This window comes from Dipodomys merriami, unplaced genomic scaffold, assembly GCF_024711535.1.
Source record: "Dipodomys merriami isolate MVZ:Mamm:240054 unplaced genomic scaffold, mDipMer1.0.p SCAF_15, whole genome shotgun sequence".
Classification (NCBI taxonomy): domain Eukaryota; kingdom Metazoa; phylum Chordata; class Mammalia; order Rodentia; family Heteromyidae; genus Dipodomys; species Dipodomys merriami.
Genome location: NW_027202826.1, coordinates 26,846,510 through 26,862,336, shown reverse-complemented (window position 1 = coordinate 26,862,336; position 15,827 = coordinate 26,846,510). Strand labels below are relative to the sequence as shown.

General features: G+C 36.8%; 1 protein-coding gene across 3 annotated transcripts in view; it reads right to left on the bottom strand.

The window, feature by feature from the left end:
* Nucleotides 1-15,827, bottom strand: part of Ank2 (ankyrin 2) — a 212,764-nt gene that overhangs the window by 55,984 nt on the left and 140,953 nt on the right. For 2 of the 3 annotated variants that reach the window (XM_070022476.1, XM_070022477.1), the window contains 4 exons: nucleotides 12,529-12,631; nucleotides 11,522-11,625; nucleotides 6,741-6,776; nucleotides 17-241 (listed from right to left, as the gene is read on the bottom strand). In XM_070022476.1, coding sequence (XP_069878577.1) covers nucleotides 17-241; nucleotides 6,741-6,776; nucleotides 11,522-11,625; nucleotides 12,529-12,631 — 468 coding nt within the window. The remainder of the gene's footprint in view (nucleotides 1-16; nucleotides 242-6,740; nucleotides 6,777-11,521; nucleotides 11,626-12,528; nucleotides 12,632-15,827) is intronic. The other variant, XM_070022478.1, reaches the window with a different exon arrangement.

Genomic DNA, 15,827 nt, shown 5'->3' with positions numbered 1-15,827 from the left:
TAGCAGAAACCCTTACCCAAGGAACTGAGCACCAGAGGGTCCAACTTCGATCAGGCGACTGGCCAGGCCTTCCCCTTCCACCATCGGAGGCATCGTCGCCAGTCTATGGCGTTTGACCAGCCGGCAGGTGACTCGTGTTGGGGCTGTGCATTTCCGAGGTGGAATAATGATCCGGAGCCCATTGTGTCTGCATCCTCTCATAGCACCGCCTCGGGCATCCACCATAAAACTAACCAGGAAACTACAGGTTCAAAAAGGAGATAAAGTATGTGTTGAAATAGAAGAATAAGCAAGCTTTGCGCAGTTAACTTTTTTTTTTCATAACGTTTGTTCTCAAACATTTCTTTTTAGTCGGATGGCATGGCGGTAAAACCTTTGATTTCAAATTTTATTTTTTATTTATATTGTTTTAATCATGTATCATTGCCATTTGTTATAAAAGGTCAATTCCAATCTTTGTCAATAATGTTGAATATTAACTGTAAAATTAAAAATAGATCTAACTGAGTTTGAGAGAAACTGGGATGGAATTATATGACGTTCATTGACAAGTTTTCTTTTGTTATCAACACAAAGTCTTCTGAATCCTCCTACCTATGTCCCAAATAATCCTCACATTAAAATAATGGAAGCATAGATCAAAGAGGAAAGACTGAATTGCCATTTTTCTAAATTAATTCAATATGGCTTTTCAGAATTATATATTGTCTAGCCCACTGTCATATAACTCCATGACTTTAAAAAGTTTTAAGTACTTCCTTCCAGTCATGCCAATACCTCCTGTTTCAACATCATCTTATGCAAAATGATATTGAACCCGTTGTTTCCTGACAAAGGTGAAAAGCAAACAGCTCAATGCTGGGAATAGAAGTTATCTGCTACTTACAGGAACATTTTCACTTTTTAAGCTGGGATCTCCCTGACATACCATTTTAATTGAAAGAGAGGGAATGATATCGGAGACTATTAATATACTTACTCTTTGTTCTGTTTCTGAAGTATAACTTGGGTGGGAAGCTCTGGTCTCATGCTAGTGGGAGATGTCTATTAGGATTTTCCCCCAATGTATAGTCAACTGAATGTAGAAAGTCATAAGTTGGTAATATAATTGCACCTATTAACTTTGACTCCATTTATTTTAAGTGCACCAAGAGAAATTTTCTGAATTTATCAGTTGTTTCCTTTGAATGATATGATTGAGCTTGAAGCCTTGTCTCTTTATGAATCCTTACCCTCTCTGGCACTCAGTTTCTCAAAGATCAAAGGATTAAATAGCACAATAATTTAGTTATTGTGCACACATACACAGACACACGCAGTGTGAAGACTGTTAAACAACAATACCAATGTCTTTCCCATTTTCACTGCATTTGCAAGATCTCTACACCAAAACAATAAAATAAAAGCAACATATAGGTGTCTCATGGGTCTATTTATAACTACTAGCAACAGAACCAGATTTGACACCTAGATATTGCTTCTATGACAACATGAAGAACACTTGAAAGGGTTTTATTTGTTGTTGTTTTTTGCCAAGTAAGTTATGGGATAGAAACACAATACATTGATGTTATTCTTAGACAAGGGAGGAGGAATGTCTTTAGCATCTTCTTTATAACAGAACACAGAATTCATTAAGCATGCCATTAAACAGAAATCCAGTTGCTAGTAATAAAAAATGGGTGTGGAAGAACCCAAAGTGCCCATCTGAAGCACGACATGCAGGATGAGACCACAAGAGGAGCGGCAGCCCTAGGCATGCACAGCCAGGCAAGGTCTACCATTCATCCCCAGCCTCTGAGCTTCTAGACAGGGACTAAGTCCAGAAATGAGTCAACAGTTCATATGGAAGTGTCGATACTTCTGTTCTTTATTAAACTACCATGAAAGATTGAGGATGGATAGCTCACTTGGTAGAGTACTTGGCTAGCTTGTGCAATGCTCTGGGTTCAATCCCTAGTATTGAAAGAAAAATATAAAACAAGAAAAGGAAAGAGATAATGCTGATATTTTTCTTATTACTGGGCGTTATTAAGAATTCTTTAAAAAGTGTATTTGATTTCCAAATGTATGATGATTCAAAGGAGTAAGTAAAAGAATGGATAGAACTTCTAGATGGATGTGAAGATTTCATTTACATTCTTGAATAGGATATTTGTATTCATTTTTTGTTGGAAAGTAGGGGAAAATAAGCTATGTTTCCATTAGTGATGCCTTCAACTAGCAATGCTTCTACATTCACTGCAATATATATTTCTGATTCATGGACAATGAAGAATGCTACTTCTTTGGACTCTTTTGAATTGTTTGATTTCTATATCCATGGGCAAACAGAATAAGGATTGTAGCTAGAATTCTAATACACTGCCTGCTGCAGTCAGTACTATATAGCATCAATACCTTTTGATGAACTTAAAAAAATTCCACATTCATCTTACGTGCTATTACAATTCCACTATATGAATTCCAGTAATGGCTTACGGCCTCTATAATATCAACGCTCCATCCAGCAGAACATGGAGAATATTACTGATGACTCACTCCCTACAGAATGAGTCCAAGTAATCATGTACTTGACTATAACCGTGTTTATATAATTACCTTAGATTACATCCCTGAGTTTCTGTCACTGAAACTCTCATTGTATTTTATTTATTCCATACCTCTTTCCATGTGAACTCTGCCAGGTATTCCACTAATAACAATCACAGTCAGTGCTGCCAAGAAGCTCAGAGTCTAAGCCTGGATTTCCTAGGATGGTTTCATCATTGTTAACTTCCTGGTCAATTAGACGTGACCTATGATCTCACCTAGAAGCCATCTAAGAACCATAATGTCAGAGACCATGTTCTCCATGTTTTTTCATGCCTAATATAGTATGTATAGAACACACAGTTGGGGGGGGTTCTGTCAAAAACGAATTTTTGAATGAGTGAATCAATGAACAGAGAAGTGAAAAGGTGTGTAGTAAGAAGCTGTGTATGTTTATATCTAACACTGGATAAAAGTAGGAAGTAAGTTAATTCTTTGGTCTCTGGTCAATTACTCCAATCAGAATCCATTCAATTTACTACATTGATACATCAAAGTAGGTAGGAAGTATTATTCCTACTTTTTAAATATACTGACATAATTTTTATTAGAGGACTTGTAGAGGGGGAGGAGAAAGTAAGCAAAACCAAAAGGTTGACTCTAACATAAATTATGAAACAATTGGAAAGAAGTATCATATGAAGAAAGGCCAAAGATGAAGAAATCAAAATAAAATACTTGCAGAAGGAAGCTGTGAGGAGTGAAATTTGCCTGCAATTATCTTTGTGTCATTACAGGCCAGGAAAACAGTATTTAAGTATTGCATCATATGCAAGTGAATCAGAAAAATTAAATGCCTTGTGCAGGGGAAAATTAAGTTTCTAAAAAAAAAAACTTGGTGTTTTTATTAAGTAAATAGAGAAGTGACATGAACTAACAGAAAATAACACATTCAAGTGAGGAAATTTTCTTTAGAGAGAGAGAGAAGAGGGAGAATGAAGTAAAAGAGAAAGATGTCAAGAAAAAAAAAGGAAAGACATGGAAGAACTAAGTAGGAGCAGTCAAAATGAAAAAAAATGCTTATAAATCTAGCAAGAAAATACTCTAAACAAACTAGACTCATGATATAACTGGTACATAAAATGTACAGTATATGGGATTGCACACCAAAGGAGGTTTTCCTTTAAATAAGAAAGAATGGGAGAAAATAATGACTGAAGTTTACCGCTAGCTGCCAATGAAGTCTATAGGTAAAGGTACATATGCTTATTTGACTTCAGTAGTTCACATTTTAAAATTGAGTATTATTGGATTGTTTCCTCAAAAGTATAATATGATGGGCTGGGAAGGTGGCTCAGTGGTAGAGCTCTTGCCTTGCATGCCTGAGGCCCTGGGTTCGATTCCTCAGCACCACATAAGCAAAAAGAAAAAAGCCGGAAGTGGTGCTGTGGCTCAAGTGGTAGAGCACTAGCTTTGAGCTGAAGAGCTGAGGGACAGCACACAAACTCAGAGTTCAGGCCCCACGACCAGACCCCCCTCCCAAAAAAAAGTATAATATGAAAAGGTGCTACTTGGACAAGTATTTGAAATAAGGAATGTCTATTCTGAATGTACAAAATAGCAACAAGGAAAGCAAAGTGTAAGAGATGCTTTGCCTATGTGGAACCCAGGTTAAAGAGAAAGGTTTGGACCTTTGAGTCATGACTCATTAATTTATCCGCATACTAGAGTTGATTGAATAAATATAATTTTCTTATGTGTGAGGAATATTAAAAATGTATGTGACCTGGGTGCTTGCAGCTCACATCAGTAGTCCTAGCTACTCAGGAAGCTGAGATCTGAGGTGTGAAGCCAGCCAGGGCAGAAAAGTCCATGAAACTCTTATTTCCAGGTAATCACCAAAAAGCCAGAAGTAGAGCTGTAGCTCAAATGGTAGAGTGCTAGCCTTGTGCAAGAAAGCTCAGGGATAACACTTAGACCTTGAATTCAAGCACCAAGATAGGTATAAATAAAGGCAGAGAGAGAGGGCATGTGATCCTGCCTGAAATCATTTGGAGATGAAAAGAATTGAAGAGCATAATACTGGAGATGGTGTGTAAATTGAATTAAAACCTCACTCTATAGTCCCTAGGTGTAAGACTGAAGCCTCTCCTGTGCAGAAGGCTAATTGTAAGGTCCTGATAAAATAAGTTATGTGTGGATAAAGCAAATAGGATTCAATACATGCTTGTTATTGTTTTGAATATCTTGCAAATTAAAACATGTATAATACATCTCCTAAAACTAGGACAACTAACACTGAGAATTTGTGCATATTCAAATTTGTGCATGGTTCAATATGGCAATGTAGTATTTATCTGCTCCTTAAATAAAACATAAAAATACTAGTATCCTAGAGCAGAGGAGAACATGGCTTACACCATATTTTTTTCCAGGTCTAGACTGTCTGTCTTGAATTTGGAAACAATTGGATTTTGCTCTCTCATCCATAAAGCAAGAGACTAACAGACCAGCTGTAAGTTTCCTCCTGGTATTAAAAATGCTAAGTATAGTTAAGTATTAACTAGGTTAGAAACCCTACTTAAAAATAAGTGGTCCATTTCAGATGCTCTGGAAAAACTGCATGTCAGAAAATAAAGTCTTTACTCTAAGAAATATGCATCATTTTGCTTGATGGGTAACAGTATTTTGCTGGAAATTGCTTATATATTGCACTCAACATCAAATTAAAGATTCTAAAGATTCTACAGACAATAAAAAAAGAAGAACAAAGAAAAAAGAAAAAAAACTATCAGGTCTCCTGGCTTTAATTGCACATCTAACTTTCCGAATGAAATTCAGCAATCATGCAAAAGTAGAAAAAAATAAGGAAGTTTTCTAAATTGTGAGATACCAGGTTATCACAATTTAAAAAGAATAAAAGCAATCACAATATGTCTTTTATTATGCAGATGACTTGCCCACAGATACACAATTCGATTAGCTAAACAGGTTCATGCTTCAGAGGAGGCAGAAAACATGGACTCAGTCTTCAGAAGATTATATCCTCCACCCCAAAAGTTACTGACATTTAAGTTTTACTTTTAATTCATCCAGGGCCATGGGGAGTAGGAAAAGAAGATTGCAGCATTCAGAGTTAGTGACAGGTGAAAGAACAAGAGAAAAAAAGATCATCAGGGTGCTTCAGTGATCTACAAATACATAGCAAGAGAGCTGCCCAGTCATTCCAATTTTCCATGAGCTCTGAGAAAAAGACTATACCATGCTCTTCACCCCCTCCTAACTCTCCACAAATTAAAATTTTAAAAAATGGATAAAAATAGACTTTTAAAAATGTGATTTCAATTTGTTACAATTGCCAAATAATTAAAATCAATTGCTTAGGTGAATGTGTGCCAAAATGTAATATTTAGAGTGTGTTGGAGAAAAAACAAAAGGGTGGCCACAGGAAGTTTTAAAAACTGAAAATATAAACTTACCTTACGGTAAAATGATAAAATGTGGTACATGTGGGATGATTACAATAAAAATACTTATAACCAGTAGATGCGAAGAAATATTTAAAAATAACTTTAAGTAACAAAAGACCATGGTTATTTTTAGAATGCTAACTTGAGTCATTCTATAGCACCATTTCAAAAAAAATTTAAAGGCTGCACTTAAAGCAGTAATAGCAAGGAAAGGCACTATTAATAAACCTTCAGCCTTTAATTTCCCTAAAATATGGCGAGACAAATTGGGGGGAAAAAACACTTTTCCTGAGTGCCACTTAAAATCACAACCTTTGGTAAAACTTTAAAATAAATGCACAAATGGCCATAATTTGGGGGAATAAAATTGTTAAGATCTATGCAGCAATTTTTTTTCTCAACCCCTTCCTGCCCCACAAAACTAACAAGCAAACAACAACAACAACAAAAACCTGAGATGTGGAGATCATGACTCAGACCAGCAGAGGTTTAAAAAAAATTAAAATATTTTGGCCCAGCTCCAACTCATGTTCACTACCATTAACCATGCCTACTTTTCCTTCCCAGAGAAAGAAAAAGTGAGCAATACTCAGGACTAGAAGAACTTGACTTGCTGATTCTCTTTGGCTAGGTATCTTCCACACTAAAGCATCCTGAGACGGGGGATAGGCAGAAGGAGATGGCAAAGGAGGAAGGAATAGGCAATGTGTTCAGAGAAAGAATTATGCAGAAGTTCACCTGCTGTTGTCACGATCAAGACATGGAGAGGTACGGCTGAAACAGAATAGATACTTTAGCACAGAGAAAGAATGGAGAAAGTGAAAATATAAAGAATGAAACCAGAAGTGACTTTTAAACCAAGGTACATAATTCATATACCAACACACTATTCATCAGTAAAAAGATGGATATACAAATGAGATACAGCTCTATGCAAATGCTGAGAGATGAACAAGGTATATGTGACTTATTTCCAGTTTAGGACGCTGGGGGTTGTAAAATCACTGGATTAGTAGCTTTATTCAACACTGGCTCATGGTGGCACTTCATGGAATCTGTGTGCACGGAGCTACATAACATCAAGGGATGCAGGGAGTGAAAAATAGCAAGTCTGTGATTTGATAGACACAGTTTTGACTCAAAAGCTCTTCATTCAGCCTTCTAATACTTTTTTAAAAAATGATAATTCCCTTCTTGTGATCACAAAAGAAATGCAAACAGAAAAGGCACAATTTAAGGCATAACTTTGATGACAAACATCAGAATAGGTCACATCATTATTATTTTTTTTTTTAGGATGTCACTCCTTGCATTGGGAATTGGACCTGATATCTAAATCCAACTTCTGGTCCTTCCTTTCCTTCTTCTACCCAGGAGTTTGCTCTTCCTTAAAATCCTCCATGAGTTTCTATATGTTTTACTCATGTTTTCAACATTTAATGAGAGATAAAAAACATTCATAAAGCCAGAAGGTAAATGGCTCATGCCTATAATCCTAGCTACTTAGGAGGCTGACATCTGAGGATCCTGGTTCAAAGCCATCCCTAGCAGGAAAGTCTGTGAGACTCTTATCTCCAATTAACCACCAAAAAGCTAGAAATGGGTCTGTGGTTCACATGGTAGAGTGCTAGCCTTTAGCACAGAAAAGTTAAAGGATAGTGTCCAGGCCCTAAGTTCAAGCCCAGTACTGCTTTAAAAAAGTATTCATGGTCAACTTACCAGAAATCCAATCTTACTGCATACTTTGCTTTGTTACTTTATAAAGGAAAACTTGGGGAGGCGGAGGGGGGGGGGGTGGAAAGTAACAAGTATAAAAACCCAAAAGAATTTGCCTGTGTGTATCTTAAAGAACACCCAATGTTATATGAAATATGTGAACAATCAATTTAACTGATGTAAGTACTTAGGCAAACTTTTAAACTGCCAGGTGAAATAGACTAACTTGCTTGCTGCATGTCAGATATTTCCTTAACTGAGCAAATATCTCCAACATATTTTTAAAATACTCTATTGTTTAGAGTCTGCGGTTCATAGTCAAATTGTCTTCAACATGTTTTGAAAGATCACCATGGTATGGATTTATATTACCATCGTATTTTATAGCACAATGTCATAAGTTGACTTTTAATCAGTGGCACTTGGCTGTCATTAAAACACTATGAAAGTAAAGAAATTTGGAATAACAATATATAAAATATAAAAAGAATTACTAAGCTGATCCATTATGTATTTATAAAGTGAAGCAGACTAGAAAATTCAAATTTGCTCTAGCTTAGGTTTATATGATCATGACTTATAGTGCTAGGAAAAGCTGATGATTAGATTCATGGTGATTCAATGTAGCAACTCCATAAAGAAGAAAAAAATGTTACCATCAGTCTTTAGTCAGACTGGCTGTATTTAGTGGACATAGAAGAGTTGAGTCACTTCACTCATTTCTTCTCTTGCCATGAGCTTTAGTCTTTGAAAACATGGAACAGAGGTAAACTAAAATCACCAGTCCTGCTTTCTGGTAAAAGCAGCACCATTTATTAACCTAAATTAACTTTATTAAGTTTAATAGAACATTATCAATCTATCTGAAAATCTAATTTTATAGTAGTCAAGTTTATCAAAAGTTTATCAATAGTAAAGTTTAACAGAGTCATTTTTCCTCTATATTTTGACAGGTTGTGAAGTTGTTCCAGAATGAATTCAATTAATTAAAGGGAAAGCCAGTTCTTAAAAAAGTTACTATGCAGAAACCTGATACATAATGAATAAAATTACAATAAATCACTGTTGTCTGATATGGTATGAGGAATGCTATTTATATATAGTAAGATTATGTTAATTTCCAAATACCACCACACTTAGGATCTTTGAGGTTTCCACATAATTTCTCATCAGGTTAGAAGCATCTATGGCATTGTGTTGTTGAAATACTATAGTAGAAACACTAATACATGATGGATTACATAAGTAAAAAATTAAATATTACAATTACTAACTGAACTAATTGGTTTTGTCATTTTGAGTCTTTGGGATACATTTTGCTTAACTAATCTGCAACTTGTGAAAATTTTGGAACTTGGGTCTGGGAATTGTATAAACATTTACAGCTATATGCTGTTGAGTATTCATTTTCCTGAGGTAGGTAATGATTATTTAGGAAGTGTTTTATCTATGGATTTAATGACATAGAACTAATCTTACAGATAAGTAAACTGAACTGCAGAGATGTCTCATGACTTGTCCTCAGTGTCACATGTGGAGTATTAGCATCATGATCTAAACTCTGATTAATCTGACCTTAATACACACTATTAACCATTACATTTCTCTCTGACTAGCCCTTGTACTTCTCATCATAACATTCTGTGTATGTGTGCGTGTGTGCATGTGTGTGTGTGTGTGTGTGTGTGTGTGTGTGTGTGTGTGTGTGTGTGTGTGTGTGTGTGTGCGTGCTAGGCTTGAACACAGGGTCTGGGACACTGGCCCTGAGCTTTATTGTTTTGCTCAAGGCTACTGCTTTACCACTGGAGCCACAGCTCCACTTCTGGTTCTCTGGTGGTTAATTGAAGATGAGTCTCGGGGACTTTTCCTGAGTAGCCAGGATGACAGGCATGAACTCAACTGAACTACCAGCAACTGGCCTTGAATCAGAGTTGAATTCTTTATTTTACTCTCAATCAGCTGCTTCTGCCTCCTGACTGCTGGAATTATAAGAATCCACCACTGTACTACAATCAAGTTTAGAGTAAATTATTCATATTAAAAATTACTATAACATGACTTTTTTTAACTGTATTTTTTGTTTTTGTCTTTTCTTTTTGGTACTGGGGATCGAACCCAGGACGTTGCATTGCTAGGCAAACGCTTTGCCACTGAGCTACATCCCCAGCCCATGACTTTTTTTTTTTTTTACTATAACATGACTTTTTTTTTTTTTGTCCGTCATGGGGGTTGAACTCTGGGCTTGGGCTCTGTCCCTCAGCTCTTCAGCTCAAGGTGAGCGCTCTACCACTTGAGCCACAGCACCACTTCTGGTTTTCTAGTGGTTTATTGGAGATAAGAGTTTCATGGACTTTCCTACCTGGGCTGGCTTTAAACTGTGATCCTCAGATCTCAGCTCAGCTAGGTTTACAGGCATGAGCCACCAGCACCCAGGTATAACATGACTTTTATATGACTTTTTAAATATAGTTTATCTAAAATAACCACTTTAAAGGATGAATATGAATTTTAAATAATTATGGTTTCTAGATTCTTGTCCATTATTCTCCATCTATCTCCAGGCCTATTCTCCTTAATCATCCTTGTAAAGAGTCTTAGTAGCAGAATAAAATGTTACCATTTTAAAAATAATTTATAACAGAAATATTAATTATCTCATCTTACACATAATATGTAAGTAAGTTTGGATGAGAATTTATTTTTTATTCCCAAGAAAACTTACCTTTGTTTATTTAACAGAACATAACATTGTGTTTATTTCTGGTATCTATATAAATAATTTAATACACTATAAACTCCATTTAGTAGATGATTTGACTAACAATCCAAGATGTTTAACTAAAATATCTTGGAACATTTTCCCAAAAGGAGACTATATTAGGATAATAAAAACAACTGAGGTCCATTGTTTAAAATAGTACATGGGATTATGGCTAAGAAACTGGGATTAATAATTCAAACCAAAATAGCCCATTTTGTTAGCTCACATGTGGTTAGGGCTATTAAAAAGGAAAATAAATGAAAAATATGGAGATTTTATGTATAATTATGATATCACCATATTATTCAGAGCGATGACAATGTAAGAAAAATAAGGAGAATAGTATCACAATTTAAAACTCTTTAAGGAATTTATATGATACATAATTGAATCCTTATACTGCAACAATATGTTAGAAAGCATGATCCAAAGTCCTGATTTTTATTGAGTTAATACAATTTTAACAGTCAATATGGATTTACATACTCTTTAAAGGATACTAAGAAGACAATTGAAAAACTGCCTGGTTGCATGTAAACTTGCTTTTTAAATTAAATGCCCTCTTTAAACAGTTTAAAGAATCATCTGCATATCTAGATGGTTCAAACTTCTGCCAACTTTATTTTAAATCATTAAAATGAGAGGAAAGGTATTCAGTTCAGAGGGCCATTCAATTAATTTTTGCAAGTAGAAATGTTCTAAGAAGTAGCTGGTTCAGATCCTCTTTTTTTCCCCCCAATGTGAACAGTCAGGAGGCCCGCCAGTACATTCTGGTTAGTGAGCAAGCTGCTTCTTTGACGCAATTCTACTAGTTACTTTAAAACAATGCCCAGCTTTCTGTGCTGAATGCAACCCTTTCTCACTGTGTCATTTGTGAAGCGACAGTCCACAGATGGGAGAAAGCAATGTTATTTACAAGTTTGAACAAAGGTCACCTCCACTGCGAAGCTAGCCATCCACTAAAGCTGCTGGACAAAGCAGTTATTTTCACTCCCATCTCCTTTTACCTCTTGATCTGGATACATAATATTGATGTACTCACCCAGAATGAATGGGGCTGGAAGAAAGAGCCACGTTGTCTAAGTTCTCAGTGCCCCAGCTCAGACGATAAGAATTCCTTTCTGCCTCCTTGGCTAGAGTTGACACCTACACACAAAGAACACTGGATTTTATACAAAAAATAAATAAATAAATAAAGGACTCTGCTTCAATTAAAGGAAAATATAATCACATCTGAAAAGTAGTATTACAAGAAGGAGGGGTTGCCTGGGAAAACTTTCATTGTTTTAGAAAATCGCAAAACCAAAGCATTTAAAGTAAATACTTTATCATGTTTATTTTCTGTTCAATTATATGAGAGCTCTGAGATCTCTTTAGTATAATCTTTGAAGAAAGTTGTTGCTCGTCTATGTTCCTATATCCAGCCCTGTAAAATTAATAAGATTCCCACCTGAAATTAAATTATTTCAGAATAAACTGAGCGTTGTTCTTATAGCTAATATTTTTAAACATTGAAAGATATATTTTTTTATTTTTATTAGCATTCATGGAAGGAGGGTTTATTGTGACATTTCCATAGATGTGCACACTATAATCTAAATAGCCTCACCCCCTCTACCACTGTCTCTTAACCCTGTTCCCCTTAAAACAATTTCAACAGGTTTCACACATGCAAATAAACGACTTCAAATGTATTCATTCTCTACCCCCTCCTTCTCTATGGCCCCTCCCCCATGGAAGCCTATATTATACTGAAAGATATATTCTGTGCTGTCGCATTTCTATGACGAAGGCATTTTACCTAACTTTCCCCCCTAATTACAGAATTTATTTTTTGTTAATCAAACCCACACAAACCCTTACATAAAATACTTCCCGAACAATGCATTTACGGCTAAAGAAATAAGCGGTATACCTTTTCTGGAGAAAAACAAAACAAGACCAAATGTGCTTATTGCAAACTCTCAACTCTCTACTCCTAGCCAAATCCTCAAGATGGTTTAGTAGAAAAGTTGGAAAGCAAAGATAGGACTGTCGAGGGCCACATACCTGGTGACTGGGGATCACCACCGTGTCTTCGATCATGGCACTATCCCTTAGGTAGGATGCGTGGCTGAGAGTGTGAGACCTGTCGGAACTGAAGGATCGAAGGCTGGTAGGTTTGCAGGAGGTCATGGCCACATACCCACAGCAGTAGAAGGGTTGGGAGATGAAATGATGAGCCGGCCAGGAGAGTGGAGAAAGCGTGCTATTAGCTAAACAGTGCAACTTCCAGGGGAACACGGGTCTCAGCGGTTGTCCTACCTCTCGGTCCCACAGCGAGACTGACACATCCTCTGACTGGTTCCTGCTACGCAGGGGCAGGGCCACCAGGGAATCCAGAAGTTAAAATTGGATACTTCCTAATCTGATTGCTTTTATTTTTTTTTTCTTCTCAGAGATGTTTGAAACCAACCTCTGCAGTTTACTTACTTGCCAGGGCAAGAAAGAATTCCAAGACAGCTTTGATTCAAACTGGGTGAAATGCTCATCACTCTGCCACTAAGAAAACGTATCAGAGGGACAGTAGACAGCCCTCAGAGAGAACAAAAGCCAAGTGCAGGTTTTGCTTTCCCTCGTGATATTCCAGGCTCTTACCAGGTCTTTCCCTTCCTGTCTAAGCTGTGAATGACTGGAGGTTAATAAACTCCCCTGGAAGGTACAGCGTGCAATGGATTGTGGCCAGATGCATGCTTCCTGGGGAAGTGGAGTTCCTCTCATTTGTCTCTGCTGACTTCAACTGTGTGATTCTTTCAAAGGAGAGCCCTGTCCCCGCTGCTTGTCCTGTGTGTGTGGTGAGGGAAGCATCAAAGAGTGTTGGTTGCCACAGAGACGAGAGGCAAGAGCACAAGGAATTTCCTAAGCATCAGCCCAGAATGCAGACGCACTTGCCAGCACACAGACAAGCTGCCAATGGACACCGACCAAAGCTGCACTGTGGCTCCAAAACAGCATTCAGGCATCAAGGCTTTACAATGGTTACTTTTTTTTAATAAATAGGAATTTCCAAGTTCTAAGTGACAAAATCAAATGGGACAGGCAAAACCTGACATTTACATCAATACAACCTCGTTATTTTGTTTATTTAATGTTTATAGAGACAAGGTCTTGCTATATAAACCAGGCTACCTTCAAACTCACTGTGCTAGCCCAGGTTGTAGCTCACAGTCTTTCTGTCTCTGGCCCCCAAGTGATAAGATTACAGGTGTGCATAACCATACCCAGTAATGACAAGTAGACTGATATTTTAAATCATATATATATATATATATATATATATATGTATATATATGATCTACACATTAGAGATGTGCTTTCAGAATATCAACCCAAGAGGGTGGGAAAAAGAGATATGCAAGTTATCATAGAAGCAAAACTTTCATTTACTTTTAGCTAGCAGGTATTTGGTCAGTGAAGCACTGTAGAATTATGGATGAGATGGTAAACTAGCCTATTTTCTGGTAGAAACAATTTCCATTTTGTAAATACATCTAACTTTGTAGGCCACATTCCTATCATCTCCATGAAACATCAGAACCAACTTCCAATTTTCATGGAGGCTGTCCCGAATCATTTTTACTCAAGACTAGTTCTCTACCACTTGAGCCACACCTCCACTTCTGGCTTTTGGGCGGTTAATTGAAAATAAGACTCTCAGAGACTTTCCTACCTGGGCTGGCTTTGAATCTGGAGCCTCATCCCTCCTTACTAGCTAGGATTACAGGCATGAGCCAGTGGAGCCAAGCTTGATATGTTTTGAATGAGGCCATGTTACATCATCACCTCCAATTCTTCATTTTGTTGGTTGGTCAAGAAAAGGAAAAGAATGAAGAAGGCCCACCTCTTGAAGTAATATAGCTTGTCTGTGGGGTCAATTGTCTTTGGATCTGTTAACAATTTAATCTTGCTCCATGATTTTAGAATGCAAATATCTAAAGTATAACTTTACATTTACAGGTGCCAGGGATAGAAGATCTGCAGTACAAATGGGGCAAGAGGGGAAAATGGCATTATGACACATAACTCCAAATTCCCACTCTTAATAGAAAGTGAAGCCTTTATCACTAGGTGACACTGATACTAGTCTGGAGAGGGCAAGTGAAAAGTGAACATGAACAAGAACACAATGAGTGTGTGGCTCCTAGTATTGCAAATGTCTAAACCTTGAAAGTAAGTCACCAGGCCTAAACTGTCATCCTCCAAGACTAATAGTGAGTGGGTGAACAATTATGTTGGTCTGGGGAATATGGGTTGACAGATCCCATTGCGTTGTAATGGAAAGCTCCATTCTGCAGCAAGGATCAGTAATAAAGACTGATTTTATCGATATCTATGTGATGCCTGACCTGAGTATCTCCATTGATGCTTGAGTATCTTAATTGGTTTTAACTGGATGCGTAAAGACATCCTGGTTGTACACTTTTATCTTTCTAAAGAAGTCCAAAAGCTTAAAACACAGAGTGGGAGATTAAAGAAAAGAAAGAAACAGAAAGCATTCAATCACCTTGATTAAGGTAAATAAGGATGCTGGGAACTGTGTGATCTTAGCTATTCAGGAGACTGAGAGCTGAGGATCATAGTTCAAAGCCCAACCCTGTTAGGAAAGTCCATGAGAATCTCATTCCCATTTTGGTTCTATTTTTGGCTAAAAACAAGCCAGTAAGGGAAATGTGGCTCAAAGAGTAGAGTGTTTTGAGCAAAAAAGCCAAAAGACAGCATCTATCCCCTCAGTTCAAGCCCCAGTGCTGGCACAAAAATAAAGAGAGGAGAAGGAAAATTATGAGGACATTTAGACAGAGAGAAAGGTGAGGAGATCTGAAGAGGGAAGGAAAATGAATAAGTTGAAATCTATACCTATACCTAGCTATAAATCTATACCTATCGATTTTTATTCTAGCTCATTTTATTTACTTCCTTCTGGAAATGCTAATTGGTTATATAAAAATGTTTATAGTTTCTAATTGCTCTTTTTGATTTGTTTTTGCAGAATCTAAGATGTAATAAACATGGTTTGAATATTCTTGCAACAGAGAAATCATTTTTCTATGAAGAAATAATACCTGCACAAATTTCTGAAATGATTCAAGATTATGGCTCAGAAATGTCTTATTATGGACTCAATTTGTATATTTCCCACTAATGTACAATTGCCTTATGGACTTAAAGACTTCACTGAAAAGTATCACTGTCGTTAACTGTGATATTTATTAGACACTGAAATCGTGGATGTCTAGACCCTACTCAATAAGCAAACATCAAAAGATGTCAGTATGTCTGCTTTAATGTATGAAGAAGCTTCTGTGGTCTGT